Source organism: Canis lupus, chromosome X, assembly GCF_048164855.1.
Source record: "Canis lupus baileyi chromosome X, mCanLup2.hap1, whole genome shotgun sequence".
NCBI classification, from domain to species: Eukaryota; Metazoa; Chordata; class Mammalia; order Carnivora; family Canidae; genus Canis; species Canis lupus.
In genome coordinates this window covers 107,237,084-107,260,547 of record NC_132876.1, presented here as the reverse complement: position 1 = coordinate 107,260,547, position 23,464 = coordinate 107,237,084, and the positions used below count along the sequence as shown (strand labels likewise).

Sequence of the window (23,464 nt, the reverse complement as noted above, 5' to 3'; positions counted from 1 at the left end):
TTGGTCATCCAGTTTGCAATTCTAACTCTTCCTTCGTATTTGCTCCTTTTCAGAAGCGATTGAAAAAGCCGATGCCAAACCATTGCTACACATCCTGCGGCATTCACCTTTCCGCTGGCCTGTGCTCGAGTCTAACATCGGTCCTGAAGGAGTTTGGTCAGAGAGGAAGTTTAGTCTTTTGCATACCCTTGCGGCATTTCGTGGTCAATACAGCAATTCTGTCCTCATCCGATTGTATGTGTCCCCTGATGACAAGGTGTCCAGCGAACACATTTTAAAGGTATAGTGAGGACTTGTTCATCCTGTTTGTTCAGTCCAATGTTAGCCTTTTGGGATGTCTTTCCAGAGAAAGAGAATCATCCTACCTTAGTGAAATCAGAGGATAAAAATCCTGTTAAACATTAGGATCTAGGATATTCCCCTTCCTCTCAGATTTGCAGAGTGTAAATCATGAACTAACCAGTTTTGTCAGCCTTTCAGGAAGCTGGTGTGTGAGTTTCAAGTCATCTCTGATCTGGCCCTCAAATATCTACTCTGAGCTTGTGTGGGGTCCCGAAATTCCAGTGGGGAGCAAGTTGCAAAGACTTTCTGAACTCTGCTCTTCCCCAAACCTCCTCATGACAAAGGAGCAACAATGAAAGACTCATCAGTGAAATAGCTTGACAAGGATTCAAATAACATTTCTCAAATTGTGTTGTGTTTTGATCCCACTGTATTTTTTGCTTCCACAGTTACTTTGACTAATAATGAAAATTTTATTGAATTGCTGATTTTTCTCCCAATTCCATTCTTTGTCAAAGCAGAAAATATTAGTGATATATTGATCATTACATCGTAGAAGTAGAAGTATAAAACCCATCGTAGAGTATATTACCCTCTTCTGCTGTAAGTCAACTTTTATTTTTTTATTTTTATTATTTTTTAAGATTTTATTTATTTATTCATGAGAGACACACGGAGAAAGAAGCAGAGACATAGGCAGAGGGAGAAACAGGTTCCCTGTGGGGAGCCCAATGCAGGACTTGATCCTAGGACCCTGGGATCCTGACCTGAGCCAAAGGCAGACGCTCAACCACTGAGCCACCCAGGTGCCCCTAAGTCAACTTTTAAAAAGCAACACCATGAAGTTTATTTTTTGATTTATACCAAGAAGCTAGCAATTTTTTTTTTTCTGTGAAGGACCAGATAGTAAATATTTTAGGCTCTTTGGCCCATATGGTCTCTGTCTCACCTACTCAACTCTGCTTTTGTACCTGGGAAAGCAGCTGTAGACCATATACCCATGAATGGGTGTGGTTGTGTGGCAGGCTGGCCGGCAGGCTGTAGTTTGCCTGGCTATAGTTTAGATAATGGAAGTCTCAGGAAATCTCTAGTCACCGGAAGAATTCCCATCTACTCAGGAGGAAATTCTTAGTTCCAGAGACAGCTGTATTTTCATGCTGGGTGAAGGAACAAGAGCATAGCACTGAGATAGACACTAATGCCATCTGGTAAGACATGCTATTCAAGATGCAGTGATAATATGTAATGATCCAGTTGATCGCCTCATGCTGATAGGTTACTCACTTTAAAAACAAGTATACCAGAATTTTAAAATATTTTATTTATTTATTTGAGAGAGAAAGAGAGAGCACACACAAATGTTGGGAGAGGCAAAGGGAGAAGAAGAAGCACGCTCCACCGCTGAGCAGGGAGCCTGGTTCAGGGCTTGATTCCAGGACCCCGAGATCATGGCCTGAACCAAAGTCAAGAGTCAATCATTCAACCGACTGAGCCACCCAGATGCCCCTGGGCGATAGAAGGTCTTGATTTACACACAGATAAGTAGTTGCAAATAGCAATCACTTCATTTTTCACCAATTTCTGGACCTACTCTAAGAATTAATCTCCTTAAACATTTTATTGTGGAAAATAATACAAAAATAAAAAGAATAATACAATAAAATCCCATGTACTCATCAACCTAGCTTCAACAATTGGCAATTTTTGGCTGTTCTTGTTTTATCTAACCCCTTCCTTTTTGGAAGGATGTTGGAACATTTTATAACAAATCCAACATATAATGTCATTGCCCTGGTAAATCAGCGTTATCTAATGGATAGGACTATTTTTACAGCCAAAAAAGTAACCATAATTCCATAATTAACATCTGACACCTAGTTCTTTTTTAGTTTTCCTGAGTGTCTCAAACATGTCTTTAAACAGTTGGTCTTTGATTCAGGTTCCAAATAAGAATGTCATGTACATTTGAATGATAAGTGGATTTTAATCTACAGCATTGTGAATTTGACTGATTTCAGGGCAACCTAATAGACAATGAGGGAAAATTCTTGCTTATAGGAGAATCACAGCTTAAAAAATGCAGAAGAAGAGGCATCTGGGGGCTCAGTTGGTTAAGTGTCTGCCTTCGGCTCAGGTCATGATCCCGGGGTCCTGGGTTAGAGCCCTGCGTCGGGCTCCCTGCTCAGCAGGAAGGCTGCTTCTTTCCCTACCTGCTTGTGTGGGCTCTCTCTCTGTCAAATAAAGAAATAATATCTTTTTAAAAATGCAGGAGAAAGAATAGAATAAAAAGTTACCATTTAGAGATCGTCTGGGTGGCTCAGTCAGTTAAGCATCTGCCTTGGGCTCAGATTGTGATCCCAGGGTCCTGGGATCCAGCCCCGTGTCGGTCTCCCTGCTCAGTGGGAAGCCTGCTTCTACCTTTCCCTCTGCCCTTTGCCTCTGCTCATGCTCCCTCTCTCACTCTCTCTCAAATAAATAAATTCTTAAAGTTATCACTTAAAAAATTTCTAATGAGATAAACGATCAAGGCAGCTACCATCTATAGCTGCTAAAACCATTCGGTAAATGGTTGATGGGGGAAAACTAATGATAGAGAGATCACACTGACATCAAAAGAACCCACTTTTGGCTACAATGGTAGCCTTGTTCAAAGTGGGGAAGCCACATTTTATATACCTTCGGATACCAGGCAGTGGGAGGTATACACCATCACCAATGATGTCCTGCTCAAAGGAAAGAAAAAAAAATGAACCTGGATCTAATCAAGCCTCTAGTCTTAATATCAGCTTACAGGAAACATGGGGGATAGAGGAACACAGTAACCAATTTTTAACAGCTTGCCTTGCATACTTGATATTTAATTAAACAGACCCTGGAAAAACTGGACTGTCAATGATAGAATAGTCTCCAAATATGAGGAGGCACTCATGGACTTACTGCTTTCCTTTGCCAGCATGGTAACTTGTTCCAAACTGATGTGTTTGAGCACAGCTTGGTACTTGAGTGCAGCACACGTTTGCTTTAGTTACGTCTCTGTTTGTACCACATTATGTGAACGAGTAGTCACACACCTGAATTAACAAAATAGAGCTACAGTCTTTGCAATCATGACACGGTAAGAGGTTGTTCAAGCTTGTGCCTAGATGTGGTAGGAGAAGCTTTCTTCTGAGATCTGCATAAAACCCAACGAACCTGATGACAAAAAGTAGTGTATTGGTGACTGCCAATGATGTAGAATTTGTGAACGTTGCTTTTATTAGAAACAGTTAAAACTTTACAGAGTTTGATTAAATATTTCAAGCCCCTGGAGCACCTTTTAAGCTTCATGGAGCACAGTTTGAAAACCACTAGCATAGTGGTAAAAAGAAGAGGTTTTGGTGTTAAAGAGACTAAGTTTCATGGTTTGGCTTCATGATTGACTCAGTGAATATCTTTGGGCAAGTTGCTTCACCTGACTCTCATTTTCTTCATGTGTATTGACAGGTGAATTAGAATGTGCTTTTCACTGTTGCTGTGAGGTTTAAATGAGAGGAATTTAGCGCCCGTTTCCAGGATAGATACTGGCACAGAGTAGCACATGACAAGAGGTGCCCTTCCCTTAAAGCACAACAAGGCAACTGGTCAGAAGCATTTGGAGAACCACTTGGCTCTCTTCAGTTTTGGTACCAACATAGCTCTGGGATCTCAAGTTCACGTGTGGGAAATAGGCAGTGTCAGCTTCATCTCTGTCTGAGCTCCACGCCGCCCTGTAGTGGGAAGCTGAACCCATCTAGGCATCTCCCCACCTTCTCTTGGCCCATTTGCTAGCCTTCTCCTGGGGTAGTGGGAGATCCTCCACTCATCAGCGACTTGTTTCTGAGAAGAAAGCCCTTACCCCAGCCCTTGTAGGCTCTTCAGGTATGTGTCTGCTGGGGCCCCGAGCCTCCCACGCCCTCTGAGATCCTGCCACTCTGGAGGGGCAGTGACTGGCCACTCTGTTCATGAGGAACTTGGACGTCTTTGGCTGCCTAGGAGATCTTCTTTTTGCTCTGGGAGAACTTTTTCTATCCCCAGACTCTCCTCTCTCGATGTACTTAGTCTTCTTTTTTCCATCACATGCCACTTTCTTCAATGTTTTTACTTTTTCTTTATATATATATATATATATATATATATATATTTATATTTATATTTATATTTATATTTTATTGGAGTTTGATTTGCCAACATATAGCATAATACCCAGTGCTCATCCCGTCAAGTGCCCATCACCCAGTCACCTCATCCCCCCGCCCACCTCCCCTTCCACTACCCCTTGTTCGTTTCTCAGAGTTAGGAGACTTCTTTTTTCCATCACACTCCACTTTCTTCAGTGTTTTTACCTTTTCTAATCCCATGAATCACGGGATTAAGAGAAAGGACTCTTTTGGGGAAGGCACAGCACTGCAGCAGTCTCTTCGGGTGAGCAGGTGGTACCTTCCAGTGGGCACAGGTGTCTCCATGCCAAGGACAGGCAGTCTGGTGAGTGCACAGTGGTCCTCTGTCGAGCTGCCCTGTGGCAAGATGGCCCAGGATTTGCCCCAGGCTGAGATGGGAGAAAGGAAATTCAAAAATACTGGACACAACAGAAGTCAACACCCCCAAACATAGTTTGCTACATGTGTTTGGGTTTATTTTATGTCAGGAGATAACAGGAGTGAGGACTTAAGGGACAATAAAGGACTTGAATATAAAGGATCCTGAAAAAACATTTGGAAGACCAGGTAGTCTCAGTATATGTTACTGAAACAGTGACTTAAAGTCATCAATAAGTGGCCTGCTTTTTGTCTGACTTAGAGCAAAATCTGTAAGGATGACAAGGAGAGACCCTCTTGGAAATAAAGTTTTTCTAATTGCTTTGTCTTTTCTTTTCCTAAATCATAATTTGTCAGATGTTTCTTTTTGTGTTATTGCTTTGTTTCCCAATCTGAGGTTTGTTGCAGTTAGAGAAAAAAATTCATCTTTCAGTTCAATATATCAGATTTCCTAAACACATATTTTATTTCCTACTTGGGATGTTTGGGTCATTTGTAAATGCAGGGATTAAAAAACCTCCAATAACAAACACAGTGTCCTAATGTTGGTCTCTTGAGAAAGTCTTTTGCCTCAAGGGTTTGTATGCTTCTAAAGAGTGTTAGTTGACAGACCTTACTCTGTTTCGTGTATTTAAAATGTTCCCTAGAAACCATAACAATGTGAAGATTTAAAAAAGGTCCAGTAACTTTACTTGAGTCATCTAAACTTTTACAATAAGTGGATTTAACTTCATTTCATTAGAGAGAAGCTTTGGCTTTCTTGATATTGTCTACTTAGTTTCCTTTCCTATGAGACTGAAGCTCTAAAGCTTGCTCCAAGTTGTCCAGATCTAATTGAAAGCCAAAGCATCTTAATCATAATATTGTGTTTCATGATCCTGGATTACTTAATTTTTGGAAGAAATGGTGGTAGATTGGGAGTTTTAGTAGGATGAAGCCAGGCTGGCTTATGACTTGGTTGTTTGGGGCCAATTAGAGAAGATGGTTGAACACAACACTTTAAGGATTTTAGTAATACATGCAGGCAAGATGGATGTTATGAAAATCTCTTTTTTGAAACAAGAGCAATGTTTTTCCTTGAATTTTTCATAACATCATGAACTCTTACCTTGGCCTTTGTAGAATTTGTTGCATATGAAAGAGATTTTCGTGGAAAACTGTGATCCTATATATATCTTACGTATTAAAAAAGAAAATATTTGAGATTATAGTAAAAGGACGAAGAACTAGTATAGATACATTAAAAAGAGTTGTATAAACTAATGATATGGGCATTTAGGATTCAGTTTTTACTCAGATGCTACCAATTTTTGATTTGTTACTTAGATTTTCTATATTTTTTATTTGACTTAACTTTTTTCTTTGTGAATCAGATTTAAAATTAAATCTGCTTTTGGGATCCGTTTTATTCAGTTTTTAGCGAGTTGCTGAAACTCAAGGAAGAACAGCTATAGATTTAGAGAAGGTTCTAGAGCTTAAAAAATACTTATTTTAATTTACATATGGTGAAATTAACTTTTTGTGATGCACGGGTCTATAATTATTTTAAGTAACCTTAAAGCCCCAGCATGGGGCTTGAACTCATGACCTTGAAATCAAGAGTTGTATGCTCTTCCAACTGAGCCAGCCAGGTGCCCCAACGGGTCTATAATTAAAAAAAATTTTTTTTATTCATTTGAGAGAGAAAGAGCACATGCGCGAGAGCACAGGCAGGGGGGAGGGGGCAGAGGGAGAGGGAGAAGCAGACTCTCCGCTGAGCAGGGGGCCCAATGTGGGGCTCAATCCCAGGACCCCAGGATCATGGCCTGAGCTGAAGGCAGATGCTCAACAGACTGAGCCACCCAGGCCCCCCATCAGTTTTGACAAATACATGGAGTCATGTAATCACCGCCATAGTCAAGAAATAACAGTTCCATCACCCCTCACAGAATTACCTCATGTTGCCCCTTTGTAGGGCATCTACTTTCCTCATCCTTAAACACTATCCTCTGTCCCTGTAGCTTTGCCTTTTTTAAGAATGTGAGTAAAACCTGCCAGTTGCACGTACCAGTAGCTCATTCCTTTTTATGGCTGACTAGTGTTCCATACTGTATCCATTCACCAGAGGAAGAACATTTGGGTTGTTTGCAGTTTTTGGCAATTATGAATAGAATTACATGCAGGTTTTTGTGTGAGCATTGTTTTTATTTCTCTTAAATACCTGGGAGTGGGATTGCTGGGTCATATGTAAGTGTGTGTTTAACTTTTTAAGAAACTATCACACTGGTTTCTAAAGTACCTCTGCCACTTTGTATTCCCACCAGCAATGTGTGAGGGATCCAGTTTTTCTGCATCCTGGACAGCTTTTACATTATCAGGTTCTGTTTGTTTGTTTTTGCCAGTCTAGTGATACAGAGTGGTGTTTTATTGTTTGTGACTTACGTTTGCCTTTTTAAAAAAAATTTAAATTCAATTTGCCAACATATAGTATAACACCCAGTGCTCATCCCGTCAAGTGGACTTACGTTTTCCTAATTATTAGTGCCATTGAGCATCTTCTCAGGCACTTACTTTCCATCTTCATATCTTCGCTGGTGAATTCAGATTTTTGCTTGCTTTTAAATTGAGTTGTTTGTTTTCTTACTGTTGCATGTTGAGGGCTCTTTACGTACAAATCCTCTTTCATGTATGTGATTTTCAAATATTTTGACTCTGCAGCTTGTCTTTTTATGCTCCTGACAGTGTCATATGCAGAGCAAAGTTTTTCATGGTGATGCAGTCTAGTTTCTGTTTTCTTCTATGGATCATGATTTTGATATCACGTCTAATAGCTCTTTGTCTAGGGGCACCTGTGCAGCTCAGTTAGTTGAGCATCTGCCTTTGGCTCAGGTCATGATCTCAGGGTCCTGGGATGGAGTGCCAAGTTGGGCTCTTTGCTCAGTGGGGAGTCTGCTTCCGTCTCCCTCTGTGCGCGTGTTTCTCTCTCTCTCTCTCTCATTCTCTCAAATAAATAAATAAAATCTTAAAAAAATAATTCTTTGTCTAACCCTAGGTCACAAGAGTTCCCCCTTTGTTTTCTTCTAGAAGTTTCATAGTTTTATATTTTGATCCATTTTGAGTTAATTTTTGTATAAGATGTGAGGTATGGGTCACAGTTCATTTTTTCTTTCTTTCTTTCTTTCTTTCTTTCTTTCTTTCTTTCTTTCTTTCTTTCTTTCCTTCCTTCCTTCCTTCCTTCCTTCCTTCCTTCCTTCCTTCCTTCCTTTTTTTCTTTCTTTTTCTGCATATGGATGTTCAGTTGTAGCATCTTCTTCAAAAACAGTCTTTTCCCTTTGATTGCCTTTATGATGCTGAAATTGTTTAATTCAAGAAATTATGCTATACTTTTCCATGATCATTCTAGCTATTTAGTTGTCTGATTATTATTTGTATTTTTATCACCTGCCCTAAACTTTCCAGAGAAAGTTCTAAATTTTGCAAAGATTTCTCAAAATTATCGTTTGAGTCCTTTAAAATAAAAAAAATTAATGCAGTACACTATGTTAGGGGTAGAAAATCTGGTTCAACTCTTTCCAGGTTGGCATTTTGTAAAATACTGCAATGTGAAGAATACTGGATCTGGTAATGCCAGACAGTGGTTCTCCTCTGAGCTCTGCCCAACTGTGTTACTTGGAAAAGTCACATGATTTCTCTGGCTTTTGTTTCTCCATAAGAAGGGGGAAAACCAAATCATCTCTGAGACCTATTTCAACTCAGATAGCTTTGATGCTACTCAGTGATTGTAGAACCTCAAAAGGGTTAGAATCCATGAAACAGGGGCGGGTCTCTGACACTTTATAATTTCTGCCATTGCTGACGTATTTACTTGCGTGTAGCTCTGAGTGCAGTGAACTGTTTCTGTGATGGTGACAGAGACTCACACTATGGGATGCAGATTTCATGATTCTCCTTAGAGTGGTTGGTAAGAATTTCCATAACAAGCAGAATACTTTCTGTTTTGTTTCAACAGCTGGACCAAGCAACTCTCTCCCTAGCTGTGAGGGAAGACTACCTGGATAATACCACAGAAGCCAAGTCTGTAAGTTTTACTCACATTCACCACGGTGCCTTTTCAGACTGTTGTTGGGTTCATAAATTGTTCTAAAATTCCTGACTTTTTACTGGAAATGAATGGTGTTGCTATTTGATGCCCATATTTCCAATGCAGGAAGCAGAGGCCTTTTATTCAGTCAGACACACGGCACTCCCTGTCTTCTGGAAGTCTGGGCATCAAGGCTCAGTGCCCTCATGATCGAGTTGGAGAGGCAGCACACCCAAATGAAGTGACCAAAACTGAGCTTGCAGCCTTTCCTCAGGACTGTAGAGAGCTCACTGTACATTGCAGAAGTAAAGTGTGGGGATTTGACAGGGTTGAAGTAGTCAACCAATGGTTCTCAAATTGTATAGCTTAAGAATCATCTGGGAACCTCCTGTTAAATGTCGATTCTTGGGCTGCAGCCCAGGAGAGTCCAATTTAGGAGACTTGAAGTGGGCCCAGGAATCTGTTTTCTTAACAGATGCCACAGGTTAATACAAGGTTAATGAGAACCAGATGGGATCAGTTCCGATAGACTTCTTGGGTTGGCTGGGAAACGTAGTAGTTTCCTGGAGATTGCAGTAGAGCTGCTTCATTCCTGACACTTTCAATTCATTTCGGAAACATGGTTGAACTTCCAAAGGAGCCTCAGACCCAGGGGACTCTTGTCTAGGAGTTCACTGGTTTCTGGGCCAGCCTAAGAAAGTGGGAACTTAGACGGGGAAATGTTGGGTCACAGTGGAAGTCCCTGCTCCTTTGATGATGCTAAGCCCTGTATCTGGAAGGTTCTGGGGGGCAGGAAGCTGGGTAAGATCTTAGGCAACTTTCTGGATGAGGACACTTATCAGAGAAGGCTGGCGTGTTTGTATGGTTGAAAGCAGGTAAATGAACTTTTGCCAACCTGTGGGCACCTGTGTTTCTGTTGGGGTCACCACCCTATCAGCAGCCAGGCTTCAAATCCTCCCCACCCCCCATCACCAATAAGTCAAGTCCTGTGGATTCTACTTTCAAAATCTCTGGTTCATCTTGTCCCTTCCTTCTGTCTTTCCTGCCCTAGATCAGATCCTTGTTAACTCTCGCCTCGACTACAAGTAGCCTTTATTTATTTATTTATTTCTATTTCTCATTTTATTTTATTTTATTTTGATTTATTTATTTATTTCTATTTCTCATTTTATTTTATTTTGATATAGCTCCCAGCATGCTTTTTCCTTAGAGGGAATTCAAGGCCTCTTCATGCCATGATGCCAGAGCATGTTTGCTGCCTCATCTACTTGTGTTTTTTGCTCAATAAAGGCAGCTTGCACACCTCACAGGAGGACTCTTCACTGCCCCTGAGCCTGTCTCCTCCAAGTGCTCTGTGCTGATTTCTCTAGGCTGGAATTATTCTCTACTTCTTGAGAAGCAGAGTTTCCAAACACTTGGTAGCTTTGTTAAGGAACTTATTTTGGTCTCTCTAATGTTACAGTTAGTAATTACATGTTTATCTCCCTCACTGGATCACACACTGAGAACCAGACTCATGCACTATGTAATTTTTCATCTGTACCCCTCATAAGCACAGAATGCCTAGCGAGACATCTTATACATGTATTGATTGAACAAATAATTTCTTAAATTGAACTGGGAATTGCAAAACATTGTTTCTAATTAAGACTATTTGCAGGGGTGCCTGGGTGGCTCAGCCAGTTAAGCATCTGCCTTTGGCTCAGGTCATGATCTCGGGGTCCTGGGACTAGAACCCTGTATAGGGCTCCCTGCTTAGTGAGGAGTCTGCTTCTTCCTCTCCTTCTCCCTCTCCTTCTCCCTCTGTCTCTTAAATAAATAAAGTCTTAAAAAAAGACTATTTGCAATACTTACTGATTAAAAAATATTTATTAAGGCCCTGCTATATGAGAGCACTGTTTATGTCTCGAGGTCATAAACAGAGCAAGGAGAGCATGTAGAATCAAGATGTATGTTAGGAAATCTTAGTGGCATAGCATAGCTGTGAGATAGTTTGATATGTGGTGTATTGAGCTCTCACAAATATATCTGAAAGGAGAGGAGACCTCAACAAGATTCCACAGTTCCCACACAGTAAGGTCCCTCTCCCAATGACATGTGAATAGCCTGAAGATGGGTTTATGAACATGCAGGGAGGAAACTCTGTATTTGCTAGGTTTCTCTTTATCATCTCTCTCTTCTTTTTTTCCCCCCTGAGTAGTGAGGAGAACTTTGTAAAATCCATACAAAACTGAGGAGGCATAGGGCTGCAGTCACTGGTCTTTTATTGCTTTGTGTGAAGGTGGGTAGATTGAGCTGGAGGAGAATAAATCACAGTTTCCACTAGTCTTCATGGATCATGCCTCCTGCTTTTAGCAACAGTTCTTTCCCATTATTTTATTAAAACTTCACTTGCCTGGAAAGAGGAGTCTGACCTTTAACTTTCTATTCTGGGCTCATTTGGTGATGTTTCATGTATCTATAAGATCACTGGTTGCCAGAAAACTAGTTCTCTTGATCCTTGGTGGCTGGTGTCTCTGTCTGTCATGGAAACAATACCCAAGTAGCTGGCACTCCTCTTTCTCCCAAAGTGGAGGCGGGCGGGTGGCTTTGCCTGATGCCTGAACCATACTTTGAGTATAGAGTGGAAACCAAGAGCATTTATTTCCACCTGCTGTTGTTGCTCTTCTCTGTCCCTGAACATACTTTCTAATAGGTTCTTGTCATGGTCACTTGCTTCTTTATCTCTTATAGTATCGGGATGCCCTTTACAAGTTCATGGTGGATACGGCTGTGCTTTTGGGAGCTAATAGCTCCCGAGCGGAGCATGACATGAAATCAGTGCTTAGACTGGAAAGTAAGATAGCCGAGGTAAGTCTTCATGGAAAATCACCTTCTTTTCTTTTCCTTATTTTAAAAGAAGTATATCCTGAGTGAAAAAATATATATAAATTGCATTCTGTGGCATTGTCCTGTAGAACTCAGAATGTCCCCCTGGGCAGTAACAGGGAGAAGGCCCATAGGCTGTGGCCAGAGAGCAGCATCAGGGACACCCTTTGATTCTATTTTCCTAAAAAAACTTCTGTGTGGTTCCTACAGAAGAACAGTTAGTTACTAAATCCATATTGATTTGGCTAGAGTGGAAGGTCATTTTTAATCTAGTTTGCTCTTTATACCATCCCCCCTCAGGGGCAGTATGAGCTAAGGTCGGGGCTTTGGGAAGTCTGTCCACCCTTACTGGATGCTGGATATACAATTTGATATAGAAAGTGTATAGGACAGGCTGGTAAGCATTTTTTAGCTGCCATTCTGGTGCTACCTCGTACCTAACCCTGGTTTTCATTCTTTTCTTGCCCCACTTAAATGTCATTGTGTCACATGCTGTGTTCTTTGTAAGTCATCTTGAGTTCAGGCTCATGGTAGAGATCTAAGAAGTAAATTTGAGGGAGAATAATGAGAAATACTCACTGGGTCCCTTTGTTCAGAATATCCCTTCTTTTGTAGAAGAACCAAAGTATAAAATCCCTATACATTCTCAGGACCAGAAAGAACAAATGTGAAATCTGCTTGTGGGGATACCTTGTGGTGGGAAAAAAAACGATACTTTTATCAAGAAAGTCTTGCATATGGGCTGGTAGTCTTTTCTAACAGAATTTGGTAAAAATCCTTCGTTGCATGTGAGTCCAGGTGTTGGTTGGTTTTGTGTTTGGCAGAGTGGTGGTAGGGTGTTGAGGTATGGAGTAGGAATGATTGATGAGGGTCAGGAGGAATTAGTTTCTCTCAGCTGCAGTGATGTACATACATACCTCTATCCAAACTCCTACTTGCCGAGCAGAAAGTTCATTCGTGCATGTCACCTTTGAAGACTGTGTGAACACTGCTGCAGATGTTCTGGAGGCAAAGACTGGGCCTCTAAGCCATGTCTAGAGGCCATCTGGATTCCCTTCGCAGGCAAATAGGAGACCCAGAGCTCTAATTTGGACTGAAGCTCTGATATAGCAGGGGAAGGCCAAGGGATTTGGACCAAAAAGGGAACTAAAAACAGCTGGACTGAGGAAAGACTGGGAATTGTTGAGAGGCTAAATGAAGTGACAAATCCATGGGGTGGGGGGAAGTAGTTGGCAGAGAGCTGAAAACAGCTCTGAGGCCAAAGGGCTTCAATCCGGGGCTGTGAGCCCTAGTAGAGGGAGGGAGGAGTGTGGACATTCTCTGAGGCAATGATTCAGATAGAGCCAGGAGGCTGTTAGTAAGATTCATGAAGTCTCTCCTGTGGAGGGTGAGGGGGAGAAGCTGAGGGCACTGAAGCCTTTAGAAAATGGGGGCAGATGTCTATTACTCAGCCCTGTGTGCTTTTGTCTTGAAAAATCTGTGGTGCTTGGATTTTTGGCCAACTGGTTAACTCTTACCTCCATCCTTTACACCCTGAGGTCATTGAAAATTGTGGAACACATAGTGCCAGGGAAACTTCTGAAGCTGGAGAGAGACAGGACAACCTAGCCAAGCACAAAAAGGTCCTTGTAAATACAGCCATGGAAGTGTGCATTTGACCAATGCCAGCTAGAAAGAAGTGTGCACAAGGGGCGGTCATGTTGATGGAGTGGCCCTTGTGAGTGGAGCCAAGTAGAGTTTAATTGGAAAGGCTCGACAGAGAAAATGAATCTTGGGCAAAGTCTTGAATCATAGTTCAAACTCTGGGAGCATTGATGGCCGATGGGAGCCAGCGTAGGAGAGTCCTGTGTGAGGTGTGAGGTAGAAGGTGGCAAGTTTAATGGAAGGGCATCAGATGACAGAGGGCCTTAAAAGTATGGTGTGATTTAGGGGTATGGGGAGCTACTTGCTATCCATGGAAGTGATTAAGATGGCCCTTGAGGAAGATAATCGTTGCTCCTTTTCCTAGAATCAGCATCGCTTAGATTTGGTGTTGGCACAGTGGCCAAGAGCATGGATATTGGGATTAGAAAGAGCGTCAGGAGTCAAGGCTGGAGATGCAGACTTGGAAATATGTGTTCAAGTGGGAACCGGACTCATTCCCCGAGCAGTGGTGATAGGGGTGGGGGGTGGGAGGGGTGGTGTCTCAAGGCCAGAGAAAGCAGAGGGAAGAGGGGAGGGGAGGTAATCAGCTGTTGACAGAATGATCACAGTTGGCAGTGGTATCCAGATAGTCTAGTGCTCTTTAGTGAAAATGTGCCCCAAGGGATGAAGGGATGGCCTGTGGTTCCTGAGCTATTCGGGTCATTATCTGGATACCGAAGACGGTGAAGGTGGGATGTTTGTCTCAGTTGCCTAATCTCACTTTGGCTGTCAGACCTGAGCCCGTAATAGATTTTTGTCCATCCACATTATAGGTGAGGAAGGGATTTAGAAAGTTATTTTTGTACTGAGGGCAGTGTTTTTCACACTGAGCAAGACAGGAAAGGTTCTTTTTATTTGTCCTAATCTTAATTTTGTCTAAAGTGATGTCTTTTTTTTTTCTCTCTCTCTCTCTCAAGTTCAGCACTGTACCAAAATCTTGAAGAACTTTATGATACTAGGCAGATGTTTTGGCACAAAGAGAACATAGTCATGCATCAAGAAGTGGTTCATTTGAAAAAAAATAACCAAAGCCTCTTTCCAACAGATAATGATTCCACATGAAAACCGAACCAGTGAGGCCATGTACAACAAAATGAACATTTCCCAGCTGAGTGCTATGATTCCCCAGGTTGGTGAAAATGATCTAGGAAATGTTATCTTAACTGGTCATTTTACAAGCGATTGTCTGTCATCCGTGTGTAAATTTTTGCCTGTGGAAAACCGACTGTCACTCTTACTGGTTGGTTATCATCGTGTTTGTCAGTCTCCACAGAAAATATCCATTGTCTGTGCATTAGGATACTTTCTCCTGTAGGGAACAGAAAACCTTTCCATGAGTGGCTTAGAAACTTGAAGCCCATTTTCTAACATAACGAAAGTCTAGCTCTAGGTGGCTGTGGGTGTTGCTTTTGCTGTTTGTGTTGTCAGAGACTCAGGTTCTCATCCTTTCCACTCCACTCTCTTCAGTGTGTTGGCTTTTTGGCTTCCTGTTTGATGACTCAGGGTTGTAAGGTGGTTTCCGCAGCTCCCCATATCACATCTGCCATCAACCAGGAAGAAAGGGGAAGGGCCAGTGATAGTCCTGTCTGTCTCTTGTACCAGGAAAAAACCCAAAGCCTTTCCAGCATATTCTCAGATGTCTTCCCTTTCTGTCTAGAGTAGGATTGGGGCCCTGTGGCCATCCCTGCCTACAGGGGAAGCTGCAAGTGAGTGACTGGTTTTCCATTTTAATAGTGGATGCAGGTAAGGGAAAAAAAAAAAAAGAAAAAGGTTGGAAATGACTTTGGGGTAGCCAGTTAAAAACTGCCAAGAGACTGATGCTCTGGGGGAGGGGTCACATATTCCTCTTTGTTGCTCCTAGTTTCCCCCTTCTAAGAAAAGCTGCCCCAGAGTGGGGACCAGTAGTGTCCCCTGTACTGGGGCATCTGTGTGTATAGGTGAGTGAATGAGTGCAGGGGGGTCAAGGGGCGGGTGAGGGCAAGCACCAGAGGGAGGGAAGTGGGAGGAAAGAGAGTGGGGGGGAGGGGAGAGAATAAAGGGGTGCTGCGGAGGGCAGGAGGGAGTGTGCTGTTGGGGGGCAGATGGTACAGAAGGCACGGGCATAGGAAGTCAGTGATGCAGGTCGTAGGTCTGGGCAGCAGTGACAAGTCATTTCTTTTCTAGATTTGAGCAGTTACGTCTCTAACTGGCCAGAAATGACAAGCAGTGGCGCATGTCCAGGCACCTCTACTTGCCTTTCTCCTTGCTCGCTGCCCAGCAGATGTTTCCTCACTGTGTTTGTCCTTCTCTCCTCAGTTTGACTGGCTGGGCTATATCAAGAAGGTCATCGATACCAGACTCTACCCCGGCCTGAAAGACATTGGCCCCTCAGAGAACGTGGTCGTCCGTGTCCCGCAGTACTTTAAGGATTTATTTAGGATATTAGGCTCGGAGAGGAAGAAGTAAGAGCTTTCTTGTGCATTTTACTGTGACTTTTGTTTTTCCTTTTAAATTATAAGGCCTTCCCTCTCACATCCTTGGAGAACTGTTGTTAAAGAAAGTTACCTCAAAAGAGTCTTCGGGGGAAAATCGTGCTGCCCTTCGTGACAAATTGGCTAAAATCATCGTCTGCTGTCATTTACTTGCTGTGATAGCAGCAAATACACAGTGTTTTGGCCCCTTATTTCTGGTCTTCATATTTTTCTCTCTGAAAGCCTAAATTGTTTCCTACTCTAAGGAACTAGTTATATAATGATGTTATTTTCTGAGATTTCTGTATGAACATCTCTTTTTTTTTCCAGTTCATTCTTGGTCCTTTGCTGGTCCCCCCCACCCCCCGGTTTCTTTTTAGCCAATAAGTCACTTTGTTGCAATATACTGAAGTTCCTGTGTTGGATAAGAGTACTCTGGGGCTGTGGAAAAATTGTACTGATGAAACAATCTCAGGAACTGTCTGTTTTTTCTTATTTTTCACTTTTTTGAAGATTTTATCTATTTATTTGAGAGAGAAGGGGAACACAAATGGGGCTGGTAGGGGGGGAGGAGAAGAGGGAGAGGGACAAGCAGGTTCTGCACAGAGCACAGAATCCCACCACCCTGAGATCAGGACCTGAGCCAAAATCAAGAGTCAGAGGCTTAACTGCTTAACCGTAACCGACTGAGCCACCCAGGCACCTCTGATTTTACTTATTTTATTTATTTATTATTATTTTAAAAATATTTTTATTTATTCAGAGAGAGTGAGCAGGTGAGGGAGAAAGAAAGCAGTAATGGGGGGAGGGGCAGAGGGAGAAGCAGACTCCCTGCGGAGAGGCTCAATCCTGGAGCCCAGGGATCAGGACCTGAGCAGAAGGCAGATGCTCAAGGGACTGAGCCACCCAGGCACCCTGTGGTTTTTCTTATTTTAAAGAATGTATTAGAATTGGTTGCTTTGCTACTTAAGCACTACAAACAAGAGGATCCTAAAAATGCCCATGAAAGAGAATTTTACATCTTCATGAAGCCATTCAGATTTGCCTACAGAAAATGAAGCACAGAAAGGTCAAGTAGCTTTACAGAGGCAGTTTACTACGCTAGTTGCCAGACCATAATTAAAAACCACATTTTCGTATTTGGACTTAGGGCTATCTTGCCGAGAGTTGTGTTTAAAAGAAAAAAAAAAAAGACTCCTGCAATAGTCCTAGAAATAAAATTTAGCATCCATCCCTACCTATGGTAACACTTAAAGAGCTGCTTTTCCTTTTAAAATGATATTTTATGATGAAAGCAATACATGTTCATTGTGGAAAGCATACAGAAAAGAGAAGAAATAATAAATTTACTTAAAATTCTACCATTTGGGGATAAGCAGTGATTCTATAAAAATTTTCTAAGTGAAAATTGACTCTAGAGGTAGGTAAGTGTATGTGTGGGGGTAGAGTGTGCTCTGTGCCAATATTACACTCTATGTCAACTGACTAGAATTTAAATAAAACTTAAAAAAAAAAACGGAAGCAACAAAGTGTGTTCCATGGACCAGTAATGCCAGCAGCACCACCTTAGGCCCTTGATAAAAATACTGATTCCAAGGCTCCTCCTCCATAGAGGCGGAAACAGTAGTTCTGGGGTGAGGCGCTGCAATCTGAATTTTAACAAGCACCCCAGGGGAATCTTTCAGCTAGTTTTTTTGGGGGGGCTCACTGGGTTTGAAGACCTGCTCATGTTAATCACCATTATGGCTAACAGTTACCTATGGTCTTTAAAACAAGAAAACCACTGTTGTTCCCACTTTCTAGATGAAGCAGCTGAGGTAGAGTGACTGCCCCAGGACATGCCTCGAAGAGGGGGGTGCAGCTGAGATTAAGCTGAGTCACCCTCATTTCTACAACCTGTCTCTTGCATGCATGTGCCTGTATGGAAAAGAGACCCCTTTCCGACATTTCACAGCTAGTTTTGCAGATAGTTCCTCTGACCTTTCCAAGGTTACAGAACCGTCCTGGGTTGGTTGGTAGCAGCTGCTCATTGCTTGACCTCTGCTCCCCGTCTTGTGCCATGGCCCCTGCCTGGTGATAGCTGGCTTTTCTTGTGGGGGCAGTGGCCCTGACCCCCTGACAGGTGGCGGTGCAGGGCACAAAACTAGAGCAATGAGAGCTGAGGTGGTTGCAGAGACTGCATCAGCCCCTGCAGTTGCAGACAGAGGGTGGCCAGGCAGGGCCATTTGGAGGCACAAGCTGGAGGCCCCCTGTGCCCCCGAGGAGTTGGCCTGTGAGACGCAGTGATAGGCCCTGCTCCTCAAGTTATGCATGTCCCTTCCTAACTCCCTGTTGAGTGATCTCATGTGAACCGTTTGAAATAGGAATATTCACGCCATGGAAATGGGCTAATGCTACAATCACATTTGCTTGTTTTTTTCCCCCCTTGGAAAGCCAGTTGTGAAACATTTACTAGCATGTCCCTGGTTGGGAGGTGCTTTAGATGCTCCCTTTCCATCCTCTCCTCAGCTCTTCCCCTTCTCCTGATTTCCGGATGCCTGATAGTCTACCGTCTGATTTGGTCTGAGGAGCAAAATGGGAGGATGGGAGAGGCTGAGGAAGGGTGAGGGTAGGCAGATTTTGCTTGGGGTCTTCTTCCTGCTAGGGCCTGGCCTTGTGCAGATCATCTACATCAGTACTTTTTTTTTAAAGTGGCGTGGCCTAAAGCAAACCCTCGGACATTTTACCAAGCCTCTGTGATCTTTTCTGTCTTCAGTTTTATTTTAATATAAAGCAAGCACAGTGTACATTAAAGTGAGGTGATTCTTGTTAGACATACACTCCTAGAGGCTTACCTGAAAAATATGCTGTTACGTGGACCTCTTACAGAATGCAGTGCTGCTGAGGGTGATCTGGGTCTTTTTTATGTTTAAAGTATGACCCATGGAGACTAGTATAGGCCTGGCTTGAGAGCTTGCTAGAAATGCAGAAATCAGGCTCCACTCCAGACCTACTGAATCCTAATCTGCCATTTGGTAAGATCCTCAGGGGATTCACATACACACTAAAGTTTAAGAAGCCCTGATCTGGGATTTAGAAATTCCTAGTTTAGCTGTGTGTGTAGAAAGGAGATAGAGTTTTCCTATACCAGTGGTTCTCAAACCTGACAAGCATCAGCATTCCCTGAAGGGCTCGTTAAAATTGACTGCTGGGTCCAATCTCATAGTTCTGATTGATTAGATCTGGGGTGAGGCCTAGGAATTTTCTAACAAGTTCTCAGGTGTTGCTGAAGCTGCTGGTTCAGGGACACACTTGGGGAACCACTGCCTTAGATGTACCATTGAGTAGTCTCTAAGATTTAGGAAGATCTCTTTAGCTTTGGGAACCTTTGAGGAGACCTTTTTGGCTTTCCTCAGGTAGTTTGATGTAAAGGAGCATATGCAAGCTCTGGAATCTGAAGACCAAATGTTCTGGATTTGCCACATACTTGCAAGTCCCTTGAACTCTGACCTTCGTTTTCCTCACCTGATAATGAGGATAATAATAACCATCCCATGGCATTGTCATGACCATCAAAAAAAGGTACCTAATGATCTCTTGAATCGCAAGCAAACGTAAGCTGTCACTAATTGACAAGGGGCAGCAAGGGTTTCTTTAAAGAAAAAAAAGAAAGCTTCCCAGTCAGAGGCTTTGGGAAATGATTTCACGTTGCTCTCTTAATGGTGGGTTCTCTCCTGAGATGTTTTGCCTTCCTCTGCTTTATTTATTGCCATTTGGGGAAATTACCATACTGCTGAAAATGCTTTTTGAAAAAAAAGATATTATGTGTTATTTTCAAGGACTATTGCTGAATATGATTTTTGTTTTGTTTTTTGATATATCTGAGCATTAAGTGGCAGTGATTCACTCATTATGGTCAGATCTGTTTCTGGCTTGGTAATATTAGCACTCCAAAGCTGTGCTCCCCAGCGTTCTGTCAGTATATTTATAACACACTGGAGCAGCTCATCAGTGCCATTGTCTTGCTGTGCGAGCTTCCCCGCATTCCATCTTCCAGCTCTCAGAGGTCTTGTTTTGCTATGTCTTAGTAATGCCTTGCCCACGAAGGCCTCACACACTATTCTTTGTTCATACCCACATATTTCCATGAAGCATTTGGGGACTTTTGACTGGCTGGGAAATCTTTGCTGAATTAGAGGCATTAATTTATCACTGTGTAGCTTAGGGAAAAAGCACAGAGCCTTTAAACCCGCTTCTTTTTTTTCAAATATTTTATTTATTTATTTATGAGAGACAGAGAGAGAGAGAGAGGAAGAGACACAGACAGAGGGAGAAGCAGGCTCCATGCAGGAAGCCTGACGTGGGACTCGATCCCAGGTCTCCAGGATCACACCCTTAGACCCGCTTCTATGTGGTCTACCCTCCATTGCTTATTACACTGGTTCTCCAACTTGTTTGCATGTTGGACTTAGCTGGGGGAAATTGAAAAAAAAAACCAGTATTTATGCTGGGTCCCATCCTAGAGATTCTGATCTAATTGCTCTGGAGTGTCCTGGGCATTTATCTGGACTTTTTAAACTCCTCAAGTGATCCTACTAAGTTGGAGATCCACTGACCATGAACTCAGAAGATCCAAAGGAATGACCTACAACCACATATTTATTATAGTAGCCTGAAAAGAGGGCTAGCCTTTGCTGATGAGAGTGGTGGTCTTGAGGAGAGGTGTGCATACCACCACATGATTCACTGAGTCTGAGAAGAAAATTTTAGAATTTTTATAGATCTTTATTTTTTTCCAGTGAAAAAAGGAATGAGGCTTTGTTGAATCCTATATAGATGGTCATGGACCCTTCATTTGATTTGTATGACACACATGAGGGGATGGGTGCTGTCACTCTCACTGTTTTGTTTTCAGTTGATATACTTAAAAAATAATCTCCAACCATTTACTATATAACTGTAGATTTATGAATTAAGTGGTTTAACCCCCACAAAATGGACAAGTGGCTTAAAAAATTCTTCCAAGAAACCGAAATTGAAGCTATTACTAATAACATAAGAACAAACTGAACATCAGGAAAAAATGGCAGAAGCGAGCCTTCTCCCAGTCTGGTATGCTACCTTGGTTAGCCAGTTGACAAGGTAAAAAACAATGGTGGTCTAACCAGATCTGACAAAAATATGTTCAAAATGTCTTGAAATAGTCAAGAACACTCTATGAAATGGGGATTTGTATCCACTGTTATTGTTGTAGTAACCTCATCCTCTGTGGACAATGTGTTTTGAAGAATTAACTAATAGTGTTTGAACTTTGGAAAATACCTTTATTTCATTTTATCTTTTGAAACTCCTATTTCTATATTTGTTAAAAGCATTCTTGATATGTAAGTACTTTGTTAACTCTCCGTATAAGTTAAAATAACTATATAAATGCTGGGTGTATGTACTGGAATGTATTTAATTGCTGAGAATGCACATCCCCTGGGTTAGAGCACCATGCAAATGAGAGAGTTGGTTGTTCTTAATGGGCCAGATATCATCATCGTGTCACATGGATCTTACATGGCCGGATGACCCAAGAGTCATTGCAGGAATGTGTGTTATTAGTTACCATGGTAATGGTGCAACTGGGAGGGGGTGGGTCATTAAAAATTCATCATCACTATTGAGTTAGAAATTAGATCACACTTCCTTCTGAGGTCAGGGCATCTTTTGCTTATAGAAAAAGGCAGGGATGCCTGGGTGGCTCAGTGGTTAAGTGCCTGCCTTCGGCTCAGGGCATGATCCTGGAATCCCAGGATTGAGTCCCACATCAGGCTCCCTGCATGGAGCCTACTTCTCCCTCTGCCTGTGTCTCTGCCTCTCTCTTTATCTCTCTCTGTCTCTCATGAATAAATAAATCAAAATCTAAAAAAATAAAAAAAGGAAAAAGGTTACAGTTAACAAAATGTAATGGATTTTTAACAATATCTGTTATGGGCACTACATGAGTGTATGGGGTTATTCACACGTTTGGAAGTTAATGACAATTTAAAAAATCTGGAATTTACCCTTTATCAAGGGTTTTGTTATTTATTTTAACTTCAGAGTAACCACCCTATAAGGTAGGGATCATTCTTGTTGTCTGACAAGAAAAGATCAAATCAGCAAGTTTAAATGAGAAGCTCAAGCTCATATAAGTACGGAACCAAGGTGCAAATCTACATAATTGATATTGGCCAATATATTGCTGTTTGTTTCCAAAAGTAAGAATTCATCTGCATTTTATGAAATCGCCTGATAATTCCAGGGTATAGACAGTTTCTAGACATAAAGAGCTAGGCAACAGTGGATTCCATGCCCTGAGAGGGGAAGCAAAACGTTCACACTGAGGCCTCAGGCTGGAATCCTCATTTCATCTATCTGTATTAAGTGGTGAAAAGCCAATTTTGGTTGAGCTATTTGACATCGTATCATCTTATGTCATTTCTCAAGTGCAAGTTCTGCAGTTTTGTATGAGCAGGGGGTCCCTCCATGGAGCTTTGCCAACACTTTTCCCCAAGGTGTTCTGCAGAGTATCGGATATCAACCTAATTGTAATAAATGTGCATTTCTCTGCTAACAGGACCATTGCCAACTATTTGGTGTGGAGGATGGTTTATTCCAGAATTCCAAACCTTAGCAGGCGCTTTCAGTATAGGTGGCTCGAATTCTCACGGGTAAGATTGAAGAAGATTGCAATGTTACATCACTGGATATCTTTACATGCCGAAACAGTCTGTATATTAACTAATCCAATAAAAATCATCTTTATGGATGGGACAGAGGGAGTTTTGCAGCCCATGCTCTAATTTTTTTGATTTATTTCTTTTTATTAGGTTAAACCTTATGTACTGTAAATTACACTCAAACTGTACTTTGATGAGGGCATATAAAGATATTTGGGGCAATATTTGGGACTATCCTGTTGCATTTGCTCCCTCTTATCAACTTATTCCCATTTTCCCCAATGTTTTTAACTGGGTCACTGTCATTACAGTTTTAATGTATCTTAGTGATATATTTGTAACTATTTTTCATTTTCAGGATTCAGAATATTCAAAATATGCATGATATATGTATTAGATGGTAAAGTTTCATCTTTAATTTAGGGATAGAATTTGGTCTTTAACTTTATCTCAACTTTCATTCAGTCTTTGAATTTATCCTAATTCTGCTAGGCTGAAGAGGCCTAAACTTAGTCTCCCTGGGGACCTGGCTCAACTGCCTGAAATACTTTGCTTCTCTCCCCCTCACCTGGTTCTTTGATGTTCACTCCCTCACTTACACAGGTGTTATTTGGCTTTGTTTCACAAGCTTTTGTCTGAATAATTCTCCCATTAATAGAGGACCTAATGATTTTGGTTTTTTTTCATTTTAAATGTATTTACAACTTATTTTTCTCTCAATTAGAAGTGAATGACAAGTTTTATAACGGTACTTTCATTTAACAGATGTTTTGGTTATTAGAGAAACAGGTGAGTACAGGAATTTTTGGTGGGTAACAGTTATTTTGAATATATTTTGGCCCTCAAAATCATTAGATTATTGAGCTTTACAGAGAACAGTAT

The 23,464-nt window shown here is 41.7% G+C and overlaps 1 protein-coding gene across 5 annotated transcripts in view; it reads left to right on the top strand.

The window, feature by feature from the left end:
• Window positions 1–23,464, top strand: part of PHEX (phosphate regulating endopeptidase X-linked) — a 210,125-nt gene that overhangs the window by 45,795 nt on the left and 140,866 nt on the right. For all 5 annotated transcript variants that reach the window (XM_072818317.1, XM_072818316.1, XM_072818315.1 and 2 more), the window contains 6 exons: window positions 54–280; window positions 8,824–8,892; window positions 11,629–11,745; window positions 14,492–14,575; window positions 15,742–15,887; window positions 22,480–22,573. In XM_072818317.1, coding sequence (XP_072674418.1) covers window positions 54–280; window positions 8,824–8,892; window positions 11,629–11,745; window positions 14,492–14,575; window positions 15,742–15,887; window positions 22,480–22,573 — 737 coding nt within the window. The remainder of the gene's footprint in view (window positions 1–53; window positions 281–8,823; window positions 8,893–11,628; window positions 11,746–14,491; window positions 14,576–15,741; window positions 15,888–22,479; window positions 22,574–23,464) is intronic.